The sequence below is a fragment of the Chelmon rostratus genome, chromosome 6, assembly GCF_017976325.1.
Source record: "Chelmon rostratus isolate fCheRos1 chromosome 6, fCheRos1.pri, whole genome shotgun sequence".
Taxonomy (NCBI): domain Eukaryota; kingdom Metazoa; phylum Chordata; class Actinopteri; order Chaetodontiformes; family Chaetodontidae; genus Chelmon; species Chelmon rostratus.
Window position 1 is genome coordinate 11,097,518 of NC_055663.1, and position 25,062 is coordinate 11,122,579.

At 43.2% G+C, this 25,062-nt stretch overlaps 1 protein-coding gene across 1 annotated transcript in view; it reads right to left on the minus strand.

Moving 5' to 3' along the window:
* Positions 1 to 477: 477 nt before the first annotated feature.
* The window catches only part of ldlrad3 (low density lipoprotein receptor class A domain containing 3), a 73,517-nt gene continuing 48,932 nt past the window's right edge, over positions 478 to 25,062 (minus strand). The window contains exons 5-6 of the mRNA XM_041939350.1: positions 3,141 to 3,537; positions 478 to 2,746 (exon numbers count right to left, since the gene is read on the minus strand). Coding sequence (XP_041795284.1) covers positions 2,548 to 2,746; positions 3,141 to 3,537 — 596 coding nt within the window. The 3' untranslated portion in view covers positions 478 to 2,547. The remainder of the gene's footprint in view (positions 2,747 to 3,140; positions 3,538 to 25,062) is intronic.

Sequence of the window (25,062 nt, forward strand, 5' to 3'; positions counted from 1 at the left end):
AGGTTGGGCAACGCTGAACTAAACTAACTGTATATTAAGTAGCGAAAAGTAGTTCTACCATGGTAAAATGGGACTTGTGCACTGAAATACATCAGCATTCACAATCAAATGTAATAAATTATAATATATCTGTAAGAGGAGCCATTTTTTACTGCAGAACAAGAATTGCTTTTGATACTTTAAGTAAATTTAGCTGATAGCGCTTCTGTACTAATACATTGTGATTGGGTGTTCATGAAGGGATCTGAATACTGAACACTTCCACCACTGAAAGTGTCATTCTCTCCACCCACAGTGTAGAATCAGATGGTGTTCCTGCACCTAAGTCTTTATTATTTGCGGATCTGTGATCTAAGGTTTGTCTGTCTGGGGCACAGGCTGGCAGCACAGCTGCAGGCAGCAATAAGCAGATGCTGACAATATATTCAGTTGCTGAGAAAATGTAATATCAAATCTCCAGGAAGACACACACACACACTGAGTCAGAATTTTATATTACTTTCAATGTACAGAATACATGAGATAAAAAGATCATGAAGGGCGACTTCACAAATATGCAAATAACTAAACTCATGAGATCAAATCAGAAAAAAAGAAAATGGAATTTGATCTTAAACATTCCTTAAAATAGAACCAAGATATAAACAACAGAGCAGGCAGACTGGTATAAATTTAGTCCTGAGAAACTTCTTCCAGTTACAGCAAATAGCATGAATTCTGCTTTCCTCAATAAACCTTTGCACATTTGAATATAATAATGGTATAAACAGTTGTGACACATAATCATTCCTTTGGAGGGTAATAGCCTTGGGTTAAGATGAATAATGATTATCTTTGGTTTGATTGTATTTTATGTGCCTGCACCATCGCTGCTGGTTCTCGAGGAAAAGTACAATGCAAAGCACAACCACGTTAACACATTCATCTCTCGCTTTAAACTCTACTTTTAAATAGCTTTCCTTGCTTTTCCCTAGCTGCTATGTGCAGTGTCAAACAAACCAGGCTCAACTGAACAAAGACAGGTCAAAAGACATTGGTACATTTATAAACACACATCCTTCAGATACAGAATGGATTTCATCATCATTGTCTAATACAACTGAGCAGGATTTTCCAGAATGATTCATCCACAGTTACGTTAAAAAAATCTCAAGCAAAATTTGAATTGATTCCAGATGTTCTTACATGTACTGTATGTTGTCATGTGAGCTTACTGTAAAATATCAGAGTAGGCTGCTGTTTTTAAAAGTTTTAAAAAGGCTGTTTGTGCCCACAAACATGTCGCATACAAAGGCACTAACTGCCAAACTGGCACAGAATAAGGCCTCAACAAAATCATTTGTATTTCTTTTTTCTTTAAAAACACCATTGGTCTTCAAATGGAAATGTAGTAAAAAAGCTACTGTTACCAACAAAGCTGGATCTCTTCCTTAGAGGAATGATTTATGAAACTCACATGGCAAGGACACACTTCCATAAGGTCTGCTCAGCATTATTTTAAAAAATCTCAATGGTCCTCTTCACACTCGTAGCTTGATTTGACCAAACAGCAACAAGAAATAGTGTGAAAAATATTGTGAAGAAAGCACAGTGCTTTTTTTTTCAGAAGCATGTTTCTCCAGCAACACAGTGACAACAATTTGCTAATATGAGTCTGAAGTACCACTAAAAATGCTGCTTTTACGATAATCAGGTCACTGTTCACATAAATTTGAGTGCCTCTGACTGAGCTGCTCTTCTATGTCCCAACTGCATGTGCTTCTGTTTAACTATTTAAAATCATCACTACCGCATTGTCTAAAAGTGTATCAACTTCATTTAGAATAAGGCAACAACACACCACTGCTAAAATGATCTAAAAACAGTAAGTTGTCAAATGTAGCAGTAACTCTCAACAGTACAGGTTTGATCTAGCATTCAGGTATTTTACAATTTTAACACAATAAAAATTACATAGAATTCTAAACTCCACTATGGAAAGTATTCTGGTGTGAAATGTGAAGTACAGTGAGGAGAATCAGAATATGCCACAGCTGTCCTCATGCTGCCGAAGAGTGTTACACAAAGGAGAATAACATGTCTCTCATGATTACACCACAACATGATGGCCTTTTCAGGTGCTATCATCATATATGATTTGATCATGAATAAATCAATGATTGGCAGCTGAACTCGACCTCTCTGGAGGTGCACGTTGTGGTCACTGCTGGGTATCTTACACAGTATTCCTTCAAGGGGAGCATAATTCAAATGAACTGATGAAAAGTAAATGAACATCTATCTGATTAAGATGTAGTACAGCCATGAGCCCAGCAGGGGGGGCCGGCATACAGGATCGGTGTGAGCTTGTCTCAGTCCAGTGCTTCAGTAAGCTGATGTGTGGGCAGTAAGGGCACTGTTTAGTCTATAGTCTCTTAGTCCCTGTTGATTCTCCGCAGCAGGTCTCTGCTGTGGACCGCCCTGGCCTCATGTGGCCCTGCAGCCAGGTCCTTCAGTCCTGCACGCTCTGCAGTCCAACTACAGTCTCTAAGTTCTACAGGAGAGCTGCTACAGCTGGTTCGACTCCTCTCTGGAGCTCGGCTGTGTGGCCGAGGCCGCAGTTCTGGGTGTGGAGGGCGCAGTGGGATGTGCTGTGGGGTGGCTCAAAGGCTCTTGCGGGCCCTCGTACTGAGGCAGCTCGCCCTCTGATGGAAGCTCCGCATCTGAGAGGTACGGAGGAGGAGGGAGGTCAAACCAGGGAGGCCGACTAGGGGAAAAAACAGAAGAAACAGAGGAAGAATATGATGTCAGGGCCATGAGCTACTTTGCAAGGACTGCACAATGATTGTTTTTTGACTGGGACCAGCAGCTAGCAAAGATTCAGGATGTTCACCCCTCTCTGACTAAATAACATGATGATATAACCTTTATTTAAGGAAGCTTGCAAAATAAAAATTGATTATAAGAGAAAAATTAGCTAACAACTACATGAAATGTCAGGTAATGTTGTATTAAAATTACATGCATATCAAATTAGATTATACTTTGCCAGAGAGACAACGCCACTATTTCTGTTTGTTGGTTTAGTCATGGCTTACAGTGCAAAGCTAGCTTTATGGATCCATACTTCCACAAGCCATTAGAATCATTATTCCTTTCACCTGACATCCAGAACAGCTTGTGAGTACGACGGAGGTGAGTCCATGGAGAATCCGGAGGGATACAGGGTACCGGACAGCAGCTGCAGCGCCTGAGGAGTTGAGCGATACTGGCCTGCTACGGTGGGAGAGCCGGGGGAGAGACCTGGACCTCCGGAGTGGACGTGGCCCCGGTCCAAGATGACCAGACGGGACAGCAGCAGGGGCTGGTGGTGGTGATGCGAGCTCCCTCTCACGCCTCTGGGCAGCAGGACGCTCCGCTTCCTCTGGTGGTGGAGCACCAAGGCCAGCAACGCCACCACCAGGACGAAGATGACGGCGCTGCCGATGACGGCGTAGGTGATGCTGGGGTAGTAGCGCAGACGATAGTCCAGTGTCACAAAGTCCTGCCCCGGAGCTTCTGTGGGGGAGAGGAAGGAGATGAGTTGAGAATGGTGTAAGAGGATGGGGAAAAGGGAGGATGAGTTGTGGCGGGGAGGGAGACGAAGAGCGGTACGGAGAAAGGAAGGATGGAGACAAGGAGGAAGAGGAAAATTATTCAAGGGAATGGAGGGTTGAGGAAACGGGAGGATGAGTTGTGGGCTTGCAGAGCCAGGGGAATGGAGGAGGGAGCGAAGGAGAGAGGCATGAATATTAAGCATTAAATTGTTTCCAGGTTCATTCTGAGAATGTGTGTTGTGTGATTCGATGGGGGCGGCCTCTCCTGGAGATGAGAGCGCTAAATAATAAGCATAAGAGCAGTCAGACTCTCCCCAAGAGCTCCTGGAGACAATGAGAACAAACGGAGCATCGTGTACAGTGCAGAGGCTAGTTAAGAGCCTCCAGTTCAAACGGAGGGACCTCACTCTTTACTGCGAAGAAAGACAGAGCAAAGAGGCTAAATAATTCTTTGCAAGGACGAAACAGCTCACAGCATTTTTCAAATAAAACACGACTTGAGCTGCTCTGCACTGTAGATGATAGAAGGCAGACGAACACCGGGGGCTGTCACAGATGACCATGTTTGTCGCAGGGAGAGGGGGCGCCTGCAAACTACTCAGGAGTCCGGGGAACTTATGGCTCACGTGGTGAGCCGCGGCCAGCAGCGAGAGATGCAGAGCAGCCAACTCGTCGCCTGAAATGAGGAAAGGGACCTCTGTAATGCCAGAGAGCGGTGCAGCTTATTATTCCAGATGGGATGAGGGGAATAGCACTTTCCGCTGACTGATATTACAGTGTAAGAATTTCAATCAGGCACTCAGGGTGAGGCCCGTGTAAATGGAGTTTCTGCTGCTTACCAGCAGACAGTACTGTTGTATTAAGGAGAGAGGGGGAGTGAAAGGACTGCTGTTTATTACGGAGCTGCAGTGAGCCTGTGCTAATGAGGAACGAGCTAGATAAAAGTATTTTACAGTTGCTGTTTCAGTTCAAATTACACTAATGCCTCAGGGGGCTGTAACCATCAAACCTCTGTGTGCCTCCTAAAAGTTCAAAACACTCACTTGAAGTACTTTCAGTGGTCTGTGTTAGAGGTTTCTAGGTTTCTGCTTAAAAGACTGTGTGCATTACTGTCTAATATACGCTTAAAAGGTATCACATCTCTGTCCACTAGCCATCATGCAGACAGTCGAGGATATTGCCCAGAAAGCTTGCCAGGAAATGACCATTACAAGATATCTGGAGGTTGAATCAATAGTCAGAAAATGCTTCCATCTGTAAGGATTAAATCCCCTGAAACTGTAAAGCTGCCAAGCCTTATGGGAGCTTTTTGAAGCATTCTAGGCTTATGCAGACTTACAGGCTCTTGGGGGATATTGTGTTTAGCGCAGGGTACAGACCCCCGACCTCCATCCCCCAAACACACAAGCTAGAGCTACATGCGTTCAGAGAGATCGACCACGCAGAACCAGTGTGACCCTGAAATACTGTATTGAGTTATAGGTCAGATCCAAAAAGAAGTTGGAAAAAGTGACGTTTATATGAAGTGGAATTCAGATCATGCACTGATAGAAGCCTCGGTGCTTAAAGGAGTAGCTCCACGTTTTGGGAAATACGCTTATTTGCGTTCTTGCCAAGATTTAGGTCGGAAGATCGATGTCATGCTCATGTGCGCAAAGTAAATGCATGCAGGTCAGGGGGAAACAGCTATCCTGGCTCTATTTGTTTAATCTGTACAAGAAAAAAAAAAAAAAGAAAGACAAATAGAGGTCTCACCAGGGTTTTGTGCCAGACTACTTCTTGGCTTCTCGACTTCCTGGAGTCTAGGCCAGTCCAGGAAGTGACTGTGCCTTTCCAAGAAACAGTCTGGCACATCATCCCTGCAACACTGCAATGCGTCACCTTTTCTACAGATTAGACCAATGACATATGATGAGGTACGCAGTGAGCTTCAGAGGTTCTCATAAACAGATTCTGCTACCTTATGGAGGCTAGCCTTTCCCCTCTGTTTCCAGTCGTTATGCTAAGCTAAGCTCACCAGTTGCTGGCTTCATATGTAACTGACGGATATGAGAGCGGTGTTGATCTTCTAATCTTACTCTCAGCAAGAAAACAAGTCCCAAAATGACCAACTATTCCTTTAGCAGAGAAAAAGGTGTGGGGGGTTAGAGAGACTATTAGAGCTCAGTATTTGACAGAGCACCTGCATGGACAAAGCTGCAAGTTATTATTAGAGAAGGGGGTTTTTTTTTGAGCTTGTTTTCTCTTTCTTCCAGACACCATGCTGCATGTTTTCTCTGTCTACCTGACCTTGAAGGCCTGTGGGAGTCGTCAGCAGTGTGTCTGTGCGTGTGTGTGTGTGTGTGTGTGCGCACTTACTGTTGAATTCTCAACAACAACTAGCCTGGCATGCAGCCTATTAATGTACCACTGTGTAGTCAGGGGCCCCATGCCTTAATTAAATCTAATCTAATTCAGATGCCCCACCCGCTCGCTGCCCCAACCAGGCACCAGCCAATAAACAAGCCCCCCCGACCCCTCCCTTGTGATTTAAAATTGGCTAGTCCTTCACGCTACCAATTAACTATGAACTGGACTCTCAGCAGAGAAAGGCCAAAACAAAGAAGAATTATTATCATAATTACCGAGTAAAAAGCACAAATAAAGAGATCCCACCGCTGCCACCCTATCAGGTTTCAGTGCAGTCCTCGGAGAGCAGAGAGAAACATGCACAAAAGGAGCTCATAATGCTGTAACATTAACAATGGGGGCCTATTCGGTACATTAGCGATAGAGGCCTGAAAAGGCTGTTTCAAATCACACAGGAGATGAAAAGACACAGAGAAAAAGAGAGAGAGAGACTGAAGCAAGCTCTTTCTCTGCCCCCCACCCCCCCCCCCCCCCCCCCCCCCCCCGGCTGTGTGTGTGATTGAGATTGAGCTTCGCGTTACAGTTGGAGCTGTTAGTAGTAGTCACAGCACAAAGAAAGGTGTGATCGCCACACGCAATGCTACGTGAGGGGGGGGTCTCACAGTAACTTTGGTAATTCTGATTCAATTCTGATTCAAAACTCCTAATCATACCTTATTACCTCATACCTTATTGGCAGAAATACTACTCAGTATGTTACTATTGGTCTCTATCTACAAATCTTACCTTTACCTGTAAATTTACTCAGGATGAAGAATGGATTCACACATCAAAGGGTATATCAAAGGAAAAAAGGGAGAAGCCACACACTCACAACTCTGATGCAATCTTGTTATTTGACATTCTATGCATCAATATTCAGCACATGTTGCCTCCTGTAAAATAAAAGCTAATACCCATCTGACTGCCACATACATAAGACAGGTCATTCAAAGCAGTCGTCAAAGCATCATTATGTTTTACTGGCTTTCACCCAAACTTCTTGTGAATGGCGTGCTCACACTGCGCTTCCTCGCAGCGCCTGGTCCTGCCGGCCTCTCTGACAGTGTTACTGTATCAAATTCATTTGATGGAACTGTCAAGATCAAAGTTGGACATCAAAGCTCACTAGAGGCTTTCCTGTCTTGTCAAACTTGACACGAAAGGCTCAAGTAGGCTACAATCGTGCCGTCGACCAATGGCAAAGCTGTTGGATGCTGCTGACTTCAGAAAGTCCAAAGTGAAGGAAGCTTTCCTTTTAGCATGTCCAGTTTCATACAATTCTAGAGTGGCATATCAAAAAGTGAAATTCTTAAGACCTGCTGCAGGCTTACAGTCAGTCAAGATACAAGCTGTAGTAGATGGGTGTTTGTACTCGAAAGGGTACTTTCATTGGCAGAAAGTTCGAATAGTTAGCTGAAAGTAATAGATGAAGGTTGAAGTTGGCTAAAAGTAACAAATAATTAGCTAAAAATAATGGACAAATAGTTGATATACCGAAAGGTATAAATGGTTGAAATACTTCACTAAGGTAATGAATAAATAGTTAAAATAAATAGCTAAAAGTTAGATAAATAGTTTGCTCAAAATAATGGATAAATGGCACCTAGCTAAAAATAATGGACACATGGGTAATGAGGGTAGATCAATAATAAACTAAAAGTATAGACCATTGGATAAACAGAAAATGCTAAGCCAAAGTAATAGATAAATGGTTGAAATAGCTAGCTAAAAGTAATGGACACATGGTTAATAAAACAAAACTAATGATAATGGTTGAAAAAGCCAAAAGTAATAGATAGATACATTTGTAATTGTACAAATGCAAACTTGACCAAACTGACCTGGACACTGACTATTCAATTGTATGAACAAAATACTGCAACAATTTCCACGTTGGACCCAGTCTGCAGATGGTCTGCCTGAATAGAATTTGAAGGAATGGACCATTTTTGATGGCTAGACATAGCTTGACGTAAGTCTGCTTTGAAAGCAAACAGTACTTTGAGTGTTATTACATTTTCATTGTCGTGTAACTTTTCAAAATACCAGCAGTCTGTGAAACACAGCACTACTACCATTCTGCCAGGGGACCAGTGAGTGCTAAATTATCAGGATTTCATCTGGAGGGGGCAAACATCACCCCACCTTCGGAATATTAAGGTGCTGCACATAGACACACTTGTGTTCCACATCAATAACTTCACTCTGCGCCTCTCCCACTGATATTGGCACCTCTAACAGCGCTTCTATACTGTATTCATAAACTCATAAACCTTCCATATGTGGAGGCTTGGGGAGGGCTGGTGGGGTGGGGTGCAGCCTTTCAACTCAACCACTTTAATTACATCAGAGTGCCCTCTCCCCACATCTCTCCACTCCCATCCCCTGTCCTCCCCTCCCGCCTCCTCGCCACCACTCCTGAGCTTTTTGTTCTCCCCTCTTGTTTCTGCTCTAATGCCTCCCTCTTACTCCCCCTCTGCTTTGTGCTTTCCAAAGCTCCCCCCGTCTCCTCTCCACCCGCTATTCCACTCTGCTCCCCTCTTGCTGGTAATTTACTGTCATGGAGATGACATGTACCTTGTCTTTATGATATACAACAACTGCACTCACCCTGTATTATGCACTCAATAAAACGCTTATCAAAAGCAAAAACCTATTGAATCTCTCTTTCAATCTTTTCCTGCTTTCTTTCCCTTTCCACTCTCCCTCCTTGTTCCCTCTTTCACTCCTTTTTCTCCCTCCAATAGTCTACCACTCTTTTTGCATTTCATTATCTACCACCTGCATCAATCTTATTACCCCTGCATGAGAGGAGAGAATTATAGGGACATAGAGAGGTCACAGACGGCACAACAGTGGACGGAGGAGAGGAACTGAGAGTGGACAGAAGTAGACACAGAGGGAGGGGGAGGCAAGATAAGCATATAGTGTCTTTTTAAATAAGCCTATCATGTGCATACATCTCATCTCCTCTACCACAGACTAAGAAAATTGAACTCCACACACGCTGCTCCAAACTAGCCTTAAATCTATTAGAAGCGACACAGTCACACAGGCCCCCTGCTGCGTGCCTTCAGTGCCAGGAACGCACTCTTTTTGCCTGGATCCCTTTTTGTACTTTTGCTCTCGTTTGCTCTCGCTTCATGCCATCCTTTCCAAACCTGGCTAATGATCCTTATTTCCTGAGACAGTTTCCTTCTTTTCTTATACTTTTGTGTGAAATAAAAGGAACCAAATCATATAAATCATAGTATATAAGAGTATTTAATGGCTGTTAAGTAACAAGAAATGGCAAATATATGTTTATATATGCTTGTTCAGAAAAAATGCACGGGCACGCTTATTTTTCAGATGAAAATGCCCTGCTATGTACCCATCTTTGTCTTAAAGTCACAGTGAAATGGAAGTTAGAGTGTCTTTTGCCTTCAACACTGTGACATATTTTCCAGTGAAATGAAATGTGTACAGTGGCCAGAGGGATTTAGATCAAATCCTTCAGATTTTATTGGATGGCTCAAACGTGGGCGTGGCTGAGCAAATAGAGTGCAATATGGAGCTGTGGATGATTGTCTGCTTCCATCGACCTCCCTCCTGTTGCAAGAGGGAGGATGAGGGAGAATTTGACTAATTAAACCTCAACCGTGCAATCTTACAAATCTAAAAAAAGTTTTTACCGACCTAGATCCAAACGCCTCCCATATCACTCTGCTAGTTACTACAACCACTGAGCTCACGGTCAAGAGGGGTTTTGTATTATGAGTTAGCCTGTTGCCCAAAAGCACATCTGATTGAATAAATGTATGTACACTATCCCGAGTTCACAATGAGTCACCAAAAATATTTCAGCATATTTGACACATATTTAGGAAGCCAAGAAATAAATGCACATAGCTGCACAGGATTATAGCATGGAAAAAATGCATTTTTCATTTCAATTGTATATTTCAATAACCAAAGCTAAGGGATCCTTAGTCATCAAAAGTCTCGTCAAAATATTTCTTAGCTAAAAATGAAATTAAAATCTATTTAGATGTGCTACAGAACAAGATGAGACTGAGTATTGGTGCACACATAGCACATGGCCAGAGATAGAAAATTGTTTGCAGCTACTGAAGCAAAGTGAGTGCTGGCGTACAATAGGCTATTGAGCAGGCAGTGATTAAAACAAGCTCTGAAGCACTCCTTTGTCCATCTTTAATCAAACTATGCTGCAGATCAACAGCAGACATGCTGTTGGGTTGCTGAGATACAAGCATTTTTTTTTTCTGAGCACATTCCTTTATCCTTATTGGCTACCTTCCACTGAATATGCTAACTAACAACTGTCAGGATACGCTCATCGGAAGATGAATGAGTGAAATAAAATGAAAAGAAATCGGGCTAATAAAAGACTCTACATATCTTAATTGCCACACTTAAAACGCCTCTGAATAAAGGGAATGGAGATATTTTCCCCCTCTGGCTCATTCCTGAGGGAAACGACGGGGCCTGCACAGATGTGCTGTACTTCCCCTACACACTGAAGACTCATTTCACATTCACAAAGTGGCATCTTTAAAAGGAGTCCAAAGTGGGGAGAAAAAAGTAATCGTCCTCTGGTTTCAGCATTCCAGGGTTTGCTGCCGGGTGTCGCGTACGGCTGTCTTCTGCAGATAGAGGCCGGCCACAGCGGTGCGTTCCCTTGTTGCGGAGTCACTTTGGCTGACGCTAATTACAGGTGTGGGGCTGCTGGCTCATTTGGCAGCTCGGTTGCCACAGTTACACCCACAAAGACAGAGTGATAAAATGAGGCGCAGAACCAGTGACAGGCTCAGCTCATAGCTCAGCGCATTAAATCCTGCATGAGTGAAGGGACCATGAGAAGAGAATAAAACCACCAGGGGGCAGACGGTTCTCATGTTTACTTGGCAGCACACACACACACACACACACACGCACAGGCACAGTCACACTTTATCCATTGTATTGGGTGTGCATCCAGAGTAGAGGGAGTGCATGCACTAGGTTGAGGAGGCATGACATCTGCCTCCAAACATCTGCAAGCAGATGCAAGTAACCTACAGAGTGCACGCCAACCAGGCACATGCATTCATGTGCATTCATTGACCTATAGCTAACGAACTTACTGTACCATACTGTAAGTTCATCTGAAACAAAGTTCAAACACAACCACGCACCCACACAGTCACACACAGTCTTCTTTCAGATGCTCGTACGAGTAAAAACAGCAACACAAACAAAATCCCAGCAATCCTTTCATCCTGGTCCAGAGCGAGCTAACTAAACCCTTTCCACATGGTGGAGAAATCTGACAAAAATGGTGGTGGTGGGGGGGTGGGGTGGGGGGGGGGGGGGGGGGGGGGGGGACTACAAACAGCAACTTGAGGGTTGTTTGGTGCACTCGTGCCTTTATTCTCTCCAGACTCCACTACTAGCAGAGAGGAATCTAGTGGGTGAAAAACAAACTCTTAAAAGTGACTGGTGGTTATGGTCACCATAAACTTTGCTAAAAAGGATTATAAAAATGAAACTATCCTGCTTTTACCGTCTTTCTTGACCCAATTCACGCCTGCTGTAAAACTTCAGTCTGCATCTGGAATATAACACAATCTCTCCACGGCATTTATTCCCAGCGATTTTTCTTGCTTGTTGTTTGCATTCTTGCCTGCGTTGTGATTTTCGTACATTTTTTATGCCCATGTTGCAAAGGCAGAAGGTTCTATTCTCAACCAAAAAACATGTGGGGCGAGGTTACTGCACAGACTGTACCTTTTCTGTCTCTACAGGAAGCCCCCGAAAACAAGTTGGTTTTACAGCAATTGTATTTTGCAGCAACTGTGATTGTTCGAGTGTTTTCTTGTTGACTTTGAAGATGAGAACTGTCCTTTTTCGGTACATCATCTTGGCTCGCAGCAGAGCAGAATCTGTCTCGATTTTACTTCTAACTCATGAGCGGACACTGTCTGATGCATCCAATCACTCTGCAAGCTCCAGATCAACCCCAGGGGTATTCTGGCTGATGCAGTCACATGCTGATAGCGTTTATGTGCCTTAGCACCTTCCATTAACGTACAATCTTCATCATCTAGATAAGACACCCGGATACAGATCAAACTTTAATTCCCCCACATAAATGGGGCGCACGTCTCACCTCCATCCCCGCTCACATGTTTTCACTATTGCGCTCCAGATGTATGGTGTTTGTTTGTGCACTGCACCTCACCGATGAGACATTTCCACTCAGGCAACACTGATAAATGGCTTTCGATACAGGCGTCCTCGCTGAGAAACTATGATACACGAAGGTATATTTTATCTGGCAGAGACCTGCAAACACAGGTCCAATTTCCTCAATGAAAGCACATTGGATTTTTCATTAGGCTGCCGCTTGACACAATGTATTTGTGGCAAATTAAATACTTTATCGCTCTGACCTGCCCAAGCGATTTGAGCAACTGCTTAATAATTTCAGGCTGCGATTTAAGCCATCAACACATTTAACTCTTGCATTTTGGAAAATGGGACGCTGGTTGCAGAACTTTTTGAACTATTTAATCTTGTTTTAAACCCTTATTCCCCCGCGATCTTAGGGTTTTCATGCTCTCCCCATGTGTGATCACCCTCGTTGTCCTCTGTTATGTGATATTGTTTCCATAAAACCTCGCTGCCAACAAACTTTCCCCTGGTGGGACATGAAAGATTGATTGATTGAAAGCTGCTCTGCCAAGCCACGCTGGGAAGCAAAGCATGTTAACTGTTCTGTGACAGGACTGTTCCAGATCCCTTCGGCATCCTTGTATTAATATTCATGTCCCATGCTGTCACCCCGTTCCTGTTGCTGTGCCCTGTCATGTACTATATGTCTGTTCTCGTTAGCATGCAGAGAGAAGAAGGAATTAATGGGCAGGCTGTGTGTGTGTGTGTGTGTGTGTGTGTGTGTGTGTGTGTGTGTGTGCATGGTACTCTAAGCCTGCCTATCTCCCTTTTTCTCATTAAGAACTTCTGCATGTCTTCATGGTTTCATGGAAGAGAGCAGGGAAAGTGCACGTGTCATATGTGTTTGCCCTTGTTTTTATCCCTGTCTCTAATTCTGTCCGTCTGTCTGTCTGTGTGTCTCCCAGTGTGTGTGTGTGTGTGTGTGTGTGTATGTGTGTGTGTGTTTGAGTGGTGCTTTGGGGAAGGGAGGTTTTCATGCTTCATCGGGCCTCTATTTGCCTGTCCTGTAATAACTTGTCCGCTCCATTGCTTGCCACTATCAGACCCCCCCCCATAACACTCAGTCACAGCTTACTGTGAGTTGCTAGAAGATTGCAGGGGAGGTGGGTTAGAGTTAATGGATGACTTCAGCATCGAGAGAACATCCACAGAGGAGGAGGAGGAGGAGGAGGAGGAGGAGCAGGAGGACAAGAGTGGAGGGATAGCAGGGACATTGAAGGGCAGATGAAAAGAAAACTATTGACTAAAAGACTTAAGGTGCAGCTATTGACAAAGTGTTACATTAAAATAATAGAGAGCAATGAAGGGGTTAAAAAAGTGGCACCGCTGATAAATAAAGTGAGTACAACTACAACAAGCATTTAGATTAAAGATTATAATTATTAAATATATTATACTCAATTAATGACCAACAACAGTGCAGATTACAGCTACAGCTTTACTATAATGATGATATTGCCCATATAGTTACGGCCTAATCTACGGATGATGTATGTGTATGTTTACTGGTTCAAGTGTTTGTGAGCATATATGTGCATATACAGTGCAGTATGTATGTGTTTCTGTATTATCTACTTGGAAGTGACATAAATCATGATAATTATTGCTTGAGCAGTGCAGGTTTGCTCTCTTCCTGACACCGAGCTACACTAACCTGTCTGCAGCTTCACGTTAAGTGTATAAATATCAGAGCGATCTTCTCACCGTAGGAAGTGAGTAAACCTACTTCCTCTAATCACAACCAATTCCTGTTAATCACTTAATTTAATATGACTGGAAAAGAATTGTTGCAATCACGACTTTATTATATTGTTAGAAGTAGCAACAGTAATATCACAGCAATATGAACAAAAGTTATTAGCTAAAATAAAGGCAAAGCCTCTGCTGGTGGATCTACAGCACAAAGGACTTAATGCTGCTGCTGCTGAGGGAACATGGGAGAGCAGTGAGACAGATAGATAGACAGTGGGTAAAGACTCAAAGGTGTGTTCATGAATAACATGCGTCGGAACGCTGGTGAAAAGATGGGCTATGAATATCACTTTTGCTCGTGTATCACACAGAATCAGACTCGGCAGGAGCTGCACAAACACAGATGCGTCAGCCGAGGTTCTATTTGTAACATGTTGCGTGTTTCAACTGAGGAGCAGAAGTGGGAGTTTCAACTGTTTTTTCTTTTTTAGAAACCCTTTCAGTGGCTGTGAGGGATAGGCTATTTAGTTCCTGGAGGGAAAAGGAAGAATGGGGAGGGTGAGAGGTTGCTCAGGATCGTTGAGAGGCTGCGACTTCCCTCCAAACCTGATGGGCACGGTCGCCATGGCAACTGTTCTTTGGGGGGCCGAGAGGTGAGTTAGGAAGGGGCGGAGGCTAGCCTGGCAGCGGACATGGACAGGACTCGCACACGCCTGACAGATGTGCACAAAGAGACGACGCCCCAAGCCGAGATGTGATGGAGATGAGTGATAAGACTGTGGGGATTAGGAACACTATTCGGGCCTGTGTGCCTTTGCAGGCATGGGATCTGCAGGCTTCTACCAGGCTCCTCAGGAGGGACAGGAGACTATTATAAACTGTAGCCTGCAGCTAGACTGACAAAACAGCAGGCAGGATGACACGCGGGAGTCACAGAGGAGATGCAGACTCATCTGACAGCCTCGGTGACAGGGGGCTGATATGGGACGTCTGACTGTTGAGGGCAAATTGGTTTTAGTGACTCATAAAACTTCCATACAATACAGACTAGCACTATTTGGGGCTGAATGTTGAAGAAGAGCTCAGGCTGACATTCACAGAGAATTAGAATGTTCATTAAGCTCAAACAGAAAGTGAATATATAAAAGTGAATGGGTTTTGTCATCTTCTCTGAAATATATTTCTGCCAAGAGGATGATTTAACACAATAAAGCATGCCATTATATGCTAACATCGGTGAGAAGAGAATTATGTAAGCACAGTAGTGAATTTAAATACCCAGTCGCATTTATCTGCTGTGTGTCCTGAAGGAAGGAAGAGAGCTACAAAAATAGTATGCGAGGACTGCGGCTGAACATCCTCAGCCATAAAAACACCTGAAATGTATGCAAAACCCCACATTTTCTTTCCATTACAGCTGGCCTCTAACATAAGCTGGATTTATTAGAAGTCAGAGACAAGGTCATCCGAGAGCTACCAGAGGCAACCTCAAAAAAAGCCATGATGAAAGACCGTGTTTGATGCAGAGGAGGATAAGGCTGAGTTGATCAGCAAATGACGCTGTCACATGGTTATTTGGAGAAAAACGACTATTTTCGAGGCACACGGCAAAGGAGAAAAACGACTCAAAAAGAAGCTTTATTACAGAGAGTCTGGCAGCAGCAGGGTGTACCAGGGCTAGTCTTTTAATAACTGGGGTAGTATAGCAGTGAGGACTGTGCTGTAGTGCCAGCATCCCCGAGTGTTATCTTTAGATTCTTTGTTCAGCTCACCACTAATTTAAGTTTCACTGTCAACTAAAACCTTTGCTCCGCAGCTCTTCAAAGCACTCCGAGGTCTGCTTGTCATCACGAGCTTGGAAAAAAAAGCACTCCCGTCCTAAACCAACAACTAACTATGCACCTTTCCCCAGATTTTTCTCTTCCACAACATTCAAAGCTTTAGAATAGTTTCCTTTAGGAAGTTTAATGTCAATGCTGTATGAGAATCAACCTGTGGAGACAGGAGGCATCTTTGAAATTCCATGTCCTTGCTCTTTCCTTTTTTTTGGTCGGCGCTTGCTTCTTTTGCGTGGTAATTTAAATGTGCATAAGGAATGTTTCGAAACCACTTCTTTGGAGATGCATTCAGGGAAACTCCAACATTTGAGGCATCCAGGAGACCTTCTTTTTTTTCGGGAGACCAACCCTGGAGAAGCCTCCAGAGGTGGCATGAAATAATGTAAATATTGTACTTTCTTCCATTACAACAATTGCACTTCAGCAGCTTTCAAATCTCTAATGTCATAACAACAACACATCAATAAGGAAGTGTCTTGTTTTGCTGGGAAATCTAAATCTAATCTAAAACTGCTTACAAAAATGGTGTGTAGGAAAGGGCTATTAATTATAAAAACACAAGTATAGTCCTGTCATAAAAAAAACTTGCTGTGACTGTGTGTACAGTAGCTGTCACTGTTGTCACAATAACCTTGTGTAAATGCCTATTAGACTGCCAGTGCTTACCCAAACCTCTGAAGAGAGCTATCCTCACATCCACATACTGCAGCGATCAGATTAGTGCATGGTTATTGCTCCTTGTTTGAAGTGGAATGTGCGAGCTGCCCGTGTAGATGTCAGCTGTATTGATCGTATAAGTGGCAGTTAAGCCGTCAGTCATTCTCGGGCTGCGACTCGCACGTTTACCTGCTGAGTTTGTCCCAAAGCGCCCTGGTGACAGGCAGGTCTGCAGATGAGATTAAAGCTGGTTAAAAAGGTTGGTGTGGTGCAGCTTATTGTATCAGTGCTGACACTACCACTCACAAAGATCCACTGTCTCTTTTTTTTTGTTCTTATCTACACACTGTTGGATTCTGTGGAAAAACTAATCCAATTGAGCATTATGTGACATCCTCTTTTCTGTTTGTGCAGAAAGTTGTAATACTGCGGACTGGAAGTTAAAATCCAATCATTTTCACATTGTTCGGAGTTAATTAATCTAACCATATTTCAGCATGTGTCAAAAGCAGAGCTCTTAATGTTCACTTAATATCTCTGAGCCCTTTCCAAATACACAAGATAATGTGTAAATTATATCAGTTCAATTATACATAAGTCCAGATGAAAGAGCATTTCAAGAGCATCTAGCCCCCATATCACGAAACAGGATAAGCGGGCGTGACATAATGTTGGGAGGAATTGTGCATGTCATAACAAACATGGAGAATTACAGTGATTCAGAGCTGGATGGTAGCCTCAGTTCAATCGTTGGGGAGTACTCGCCTCCTTTAACACCTTCATCACCCCTGGTACTGGAGCAGCCAGACGTATAACGCACTATTTGGAGCTGCCACTTTCCTCAAAGTGAAGAAATTTTAGGCCCATAACCGCTGCATTTTGGGGAAACAGAACAGGGTTTGAGGTGGCGAACACCACAGCCCATTGCTGATGTACCATGTGATTGCTAACTAGCTAACTAATGAATCTTAGTAATCTGTGCCACTAATGAATCGGGATCAGACTACACGATTTGTCTGTCTTTGACGATGGTCACCGTGTCAGATCTAATGATCACGGTGTCATAAACTCCTGCCATGTCTTGGTTGGGTGACTGGCAAGACTACACATATGACCGTGACCAATCACAGCACGTCTTACTTCACGATGAAGCATGAGCGCAGACATCATCAGGGAGGCGGGTGAAGAAACTGTCAATCAAACTGACTGATAATAATACAAATAAATGGGTTTCTTGTATTTTTCTGTCATATATTGTTAAATAGGTGCAGAATATGGCCGAGGATGTGATCTTAAAGGGTTAAAAGGGCATTTTTCATTTCATCTTGACTTTAAATCTGAACGCAAAGAGCCGCAACATGGAGTACAAGACAAGACAAACTGTCAAACTAAATGTTTACGTTGGATTTTCATAGCAGGAGAAATTAAAGCTGCAGCACTCTCACATTAACTCTGATACAAACCGCGCACTCAGGAAAACCACATGCACACTTACAAATACACACAAGAACATGCATGAGCACACAAGCAGCACATTCCTCTTGCTAAATTTATCTACTGAGAAGTGGTGGCAACAGGAGACTGTGTTTCAGAGAGTGTTCTAGTTGAAAGCATTTGATTTAGTTCTCGGGGCAGAGATCATAATTACACAGACAGGATTAATTAAGGAGCATAGAGACCTTTTTCTTAATAACAATGTCGAAAATAGGACAGTTGAAGAATAATTCCAGGTATTTTCTTCCTGGGTATATTTTCCGACTCATCAGTAAAAACACTGAAGAGTTTACCATACGCCAGATTTTCAGATCGACTGGCATTACCATACTATATTGCTGCATATATCTGACCTGCTTAAGTACTCTAGGTCAGGAAAAAAAGACAAGCTGGAAATAAAAAGTATGCACACAAATCTCTACTTCAGCAAACTGTTCACGCAGTTTCTATGTTTGTTTCCGTGCTCATCCATTGCATCCAAGTATGCAAAAGGGCCAGCCACTGCTGCTCATGCAGCCAAAGGCCGGCATGGACAGCCTGTTCAAGGCTTATCTGTTAAAGGTACAGCGGCCCACTTTATCCTGGCAGGCCATGCCACGATAAGACTGAGCTCAGAGAGGAGAGGGGCGCAGGCAAGTCAGGCCAGGGTCTGGCTTCAGATCAAGTGGGATAAATCCTGCAAACACACACACACATACACATTCATACGGTACTTGCACACAGTAATGGATATGCACACAAGCAAACATGGACACACCAAAGAGCATTGAAGTCTTTTGCAGCCATGCAGACATACACACGCATAGAATATCAGTGGCCGCATACAATGCCAGTCCTCCCATGGCTTCAGCTCTGCCCTGTTCTTTTCCTGGTTAAGAAACAGAGCAAGACCCCTGATGCCCATTCCACAATCTAATCCCCTCTCCTTCAACAAAAGGCCTGGTCAGGCCGGTGGAAGCCTGAGGAGCCCCTGCGTCTTTTATCAAAGTCGAACAACAGAACAACACAGCCCATTGCTGAAGGTCTATGGCTCCTGCGTATATCTCTGCTTCAGCTAGAGTGGAATCAATGGTCTCTGTCTGAGTGATAAGAAGTGGAGCATGATGGTCAGTTGTGCAGCTTGTACATATTTGCTCCCAGTGTGACAGTCAGGATTTAGGAAGCGTGCAAAGATTGGGGATCAGTGCCTAAGAGGAGGCTGGCACCTGGAGGTCAGAGATAAGTCTGGTCCCGGAGCGAGATAATTGTTTGAAGTCATGACCTTTCACGTTTGAGAAGGCACGATGGAGCCAATCAGCGAAGAATGTCGGTCACGCATGCTGTGAGGTCTGAACACACAACAAGGAGCTGTTTGGATGAAAAAATGAAGAGGAGATGGAAAAAAAAAATCCCAGCAGGGATCTTGGTTTGCCTCACCAGAAGGCACGCTAAGTATGTCACCATCCCTGTGTCGTCCCTGGACATTATTGCATGCCAATCTTTCTCTTGTCTCTGATCCACTTTTTTTTTTCTCCCTGCACATCCATTTGCATCTTCCTGTGAACCAAGTGGAGCGCACATCTGGAAATAGCTGACTGAGGTCTTCTTGAAGACCAAAGAGACTGAACACCGACGTTCGATATCTCGCCAAGATATGACGAGCGGCAGTCCGTGGCACCTTCTTCCCCTGGCGATCTCAAACGCAACAGCTTCATTAACCAGAAGGAAATAAAAGAAACTCCTCTTGCCCTCTTAAGGGCAAGACTTCAACACAAGACAGCCAATTAGGATCAGTGCCTCTAAAATCAATTATGCATGTACTTTACCTTTAAATGTGCTATATGCTTTGGACCCCTGTGGCTTATTGGCTGAGTTGAAGCAGTGGGGCTTAGTGTGTGTTTAACCTTTATAAGTGGGAGAGGCAGATCTTTTTCCTGCTGTACCCTTGCTGTGCAGCTTACCTGCTCGGTATCTTTTGCTCATTCCTTCCCTCCCACTCTCAACCCCCCACTGCATTTAGTTTAGACTCTTTCCTTCGTTTGCTCACTAAAAGCTCAATGAATGTTTGTTTTGCGCTTCCCTCCCAGATGCCTTTGTTTCCCAGCTTGGATTAAACAAGTCAGTTCTTCACAATTCATTTCTTTATGCCTGTTGATCCTCTATATGCTCTATTCTCAGCAGGAGCCCATTTTAATGGTTTCCACAGCCATGTTACTGGATTGCTCCAAATCAATAACAGCCAGCCACCGTATACGATGACATTCTACTGCATCATTTCCAGCGTAACTGATGCCCGGCTATAAACTCGCACACGTATCCGTTTCATCTCTGTAATTAATGCCTTGAAAATATGCACATTTATTCATTATCCCATCCATCAGTGCCAGCTCAGGCAGGCACGCACATATTCTGTAACACAGAAACACAATCTCTCGCCCACGCAACCGCAGATGAGACAGACCACACGTCAAGCTGTGGCACACAGTGCAAGTGAGTCAACTTTATGCCCATCTAATTAATAATGCACCCCCCAGCTATGCATCATCTGCAGCCTCAGGGAGTCGTATGATACCGTGTTAGGGAGTGCGATCATGTAGCGGACTGTGGAGGGTTTGTATGATGAGGCACAGCCCTCACAGATGTAATTACAGGCACTGGGCTGTGTCTCAATTCCCCTCTACATGCTAAAACCATACCATATATTAATACTTGTTTTTGCAGTCAGTGTACTTTTAACTTGAGGTAGTTCTGTTTTTAACACACAGAAAAATTATGATATCAGATCTGTGCTGAAAGGCATCAAACAAGTCAGTGTTCCCAAATAGGGCCGAAATCTCACATTCCTATATAGATTATTTTATATTCAGATAATAATACATATTATGATATGGTACATTTTCTGTCAATTCAATACACAAATAGTTTATATAAAATCGCCAGATGGAAAGACCTATTTTTTAGTATATTTTGAATTATCTACTTGACAAATAAAAGCTGCTCATTTTGTCTTGGCTGGTCTAAGTCCGTCTAAGCCCGTTCCGTGTCACAGTCACTCTCCCCCTTGTTTGTTTGTGTTGCCTGACACTGCTCAATCTGTACCGGAACAAAAGTGTGGCCCTTGAACATAATGAAAGTAATGTAAATCAGGTTTGCGGTACGGATCAGTGAGTGACACTGCCTTCATGCAAATTTCCTGCCTGGATTCCTCGATGCTGTGCGGAGGAACGCAAAGCATCGTCCAAAGGCCCAAAAAACGTGCTGCAAAGAGTGCGATTTGCGATATGATCAAATCAACAAAACAACAGACATTTTTCTATCATCAGACAACATATTGACATAACTTGCAGCCCGATTCCTAAACATCTAATACTTGATCTATTGTTGTTCACAACCTTCATGGTCATCAACAGAATTCTGCTTTTTTTGTCAGTTTTGTTATTTAACAACAAACTAACATTTGTGCATGTACGATTTACTATATTGTGGGATAATAAGACACAACCTACTCAAAACTTGGTAAGAATTAGTATGCATGAAACTGAACAACAGTGGGCCATAAAAGTGAGGCTTTTACGGCCTGCAAACAAGGCTGTAATGTTCATCGATTTTTTTTTCTTCAGGAAAGAAAATTGTTGCATGGATAAGAATTAAGAGATATCAGCAGTCGAGAAATAGTTAGGCTCAGGTCTACACTGTTAGACTGGAGTCAACTTTGATCCGTTTAAGGTGATCCTCAATGGTCTGAGCTGACGAGCAGCTCATGTTGGCATGCTAACACGCACCATTAAGAGATTGTGACGTGTTTGTAATGCTAGATAAGATGTTAAGGTCAGATAGGTTTCATCCTCTGGAAAAATGAATGTCTGTGCCAAATTTAATGGCATCCATCTGCAATATTTGACTCGGGACCTCATTGTTGCACAGACCAACTGATCCCCAGACGGAGCCACAGGAAAAAAACAGCATGCTATCATTAGAAATGAACAAAGGGTTACATGAGTTTAAATAAAATGACTACCTTTTAAAAGGTGAACTGCCAGCATATGCATGCAAAACAAGATCCGTCTTTTAGAAGCTGTGAAATGTTTCAAGACATTCTTGGAGAGAAAATATAACTTAATAAAAGAGAGAGAGAGAAAAAAAAAGACAAGCCAAAGAAAACCACAGCTCTGTGGTCTTGATGACATTTGAATTCAAATGCTGCTAAAAGGTTTCCCAGTAGAGTCGTGGAGCTGGAAGATGTGGCTTTGAGAAACTAGGCTAGCAACTATAAAACATCACTCAAAGCCGTCCCAAAGGAAAACAGCCAGTTGGTCTACATCTACACCTATTGTGCATAGTCTACAAGGAAATCGCCTATAGTGCAGCACATACAACAGAAAAAGGCACATAAAGAAGTGTCTCACAATTACAAGAGTAAATAAATGCACATTACAGCCTGTGTGAGGTGCTTTAACAGGTAAAAAGAGTTCAACATTTGCACGATGGCAGACAACCCTGATGAAGGAACACTCTCTGAGGAACACTGTGTGTGTGTGTGTGTGTGTGTGTGTGTGTGTGTGTGTGTGTGTGGTTCTCTGTCTTATTTAAAAATCTGAAAGATAGTCATCTTTCCAAATGCAATAATCCTGCAGTCTGGAGAAGATGAGAACGACTGTCCGCTTTCAGTCTCAATATACTTCCATCTTGAGATTCTTGTTGGCTATGTGCAGGTTTAGGATCCCACACATTTGGATGACAGCTATGGAAGACTTTCTCATAGAGGGCAGAAATTTCACTCTGTCTTGGGATTCTTGAGCTGTAGCCACTTGCAAGTTCTTTTTTGTTCGGTTCAGTTCTGTGTGGAACTGTTACTCAGTGTACTGATGAATATGTCGATCATGTATTTAAAAATGGCCTGCAAATGTATTCATACGGCATACTCACCGGCGTCCACATTTAATGTACTGTTGTGTTTTTTCTGACATTTGCAGGCTTTTGTTTGCAGTCTTCTACGTTTGGAGTCTTTTCTAAGAGTCGAAAAAGCTTGCCTTGTATTTTTCAGATAATAAACTCAAGCAGTAAAGGGGATTATCAAACCAGCAGACCGAAGTATAACCGTCATGCCATCCTGATCGCTGATAAGTTATGGCTGTGAATCATTGCTTCAAATCGTACATATACATTCAGCTTTATGTTACAGACCACGTCTAATGAAAATCAAACTTTTAACCTTGCTAACACGTCCAGGTTGGGTTTTTTAATATGCCACAAGACAATTTATGAGCGAAAAAAGCAGTCTGCGCCATGTCTGAGCATTTCCACCTTCGTCTCACAAACACAGATTCAGTCAGCCAGCCGTTCTTCCAGAGCAGCCGACGCTGCTCCACCCGTTTATCCTGCGGACACAGCGAGTACGAGCCAACGTGTCGTCAGTCGGTAAGTTTACTTTTCTTGTGTTTTATCCGTTAACTGTGTCCAACAACTTGATAACTCGTGCTAGATAATGTTAGCCAACATTAGCCTGCCAAGATAAAGATTGATGTCAAATGCTGACAGGACGTTTTATATGGCTCAGGGATGTTGATGAAGAAAGTTACAGCAAACTTAACTCAGAAACAGTTTGTCAGATGGCGGAGCTGCTGATGACGTTTGCGTGTTTGATGCGCAGAGTTGAAGCTGTAATTGGAGAGGCAAAGGCTTAGAGTTCCATCTAAGACAATGTAAGGGTTAGGGTTAGGGCACGAAAAAAATTCTAAAATATTTAAATTTTATGAACAGAGATGAATTTAAGTGAACTTTAAAATCTGCCTATAGAGGATGAGTAATAGGTAACAACTATAATAAGGTCCATAACAGGCATGTATGATCTGGATTGCTCCAAATAGCCATTAGCAGAAAAATAAGTGAAAGTGGTAAAAGAAAATGCTTGTTTGGAACTTTCACATAACGTATACAGGTGAGAACTAATTTAGATGGGGACTAATGTGCATTGATGGACTACACTGACTGTCAATATAGTATTCACTTTCATCATAACTCATCAGCTCAGATTGCTTATTGTCTGAGTTTGCTGCCCAAGGCTAATGCTGCTTTTTGTGAATATGACAATAATTAAGGCATTTTCTTGGGTTTTCAGAGCAATGCATTTTTGCACAAATATATTGTTTTTTCTCTCTCCATCAATGTCACAATCGTACTGTAATCTGAACAGGCCAGCACCTCACAGATGTATAACACAGTTCTGCAGGCACACTCGTCCTTGTTTTTGCACACCGTCCATCAAACAAAGCTGCTTAAGAGAAGGACCAAAGGTTAAACACACCCCAAAAATCTCTTTCTATTGTTCACTGTATCTCGTGCTTTTCCCTGAGCCGTGGTTTTAACGTGCCTTTGGCATGCGGTTGTCCATATGACACTATCAAACAGCGAGAACTACATGAAGGGAGAGGCTGGGCGAGGCAGAGACAGAGAGGTAAAAAAAGGATGTAGAGGATGTTAGAGGGGATGATTAAAATACCAAAAAAAAAAAAAAAAAAAATCCACTACAGGAACAGAGTGGTCTTATCATCTTGAGCAGTGCGTTTAAGCATTGCCCATCCGAACAAAGTGGATTGCCAGAGGAAGCGGAGAGCAGAGGCGGGAGGAGAAAGCCCATGATGAGAGGAGACAAGACAGTGGGGAATGAGGAGGTGAAGTGGTAAAGAGAAGTGATAAGAAAAGGGTGGAGATGGGAGCCCAACGCCAAAACTGAGAAAAGTTGATGGGAGGTTAATGGTACATGAGCAGAGTGAGTCAGAGAGTCAGAGGAGGCAGAGAGAGCAATAAAAAAAAAAAGAGAAGACAGCGGTTGAGAAATATGGTGCAGAATCCAGTAATTACTATGAATAAGACCACTGTTGCATGCAGGGACTAATCCAGGCCCCCTATTCAATCTCTGAGCTTCAAGTATGACCCCCGACAGTAAAATCTCCCCCTGCAGTTTTTCACTCCTCCCTCCCTCTCCTGTCATCATTCACACTCCTGCTCTCCTTACTCTCTCTCTCCTTTGTTTTTGTCTGCCCTGCTTTGTTTCATTCCCACCTCGCCACTCTGGCTCTACTTCAATCCACTCATCCTGATCGCTCAGCTTGTTGTTTCCCGTCGTCTCCCCCACATCCACTCTCTGTTCAGCTCTTCCTTTTGTTTCCTGCACCTGTCTCTCAGGTTTCTGCCTGTTTATTCCCTCCTCAGAGGACGCT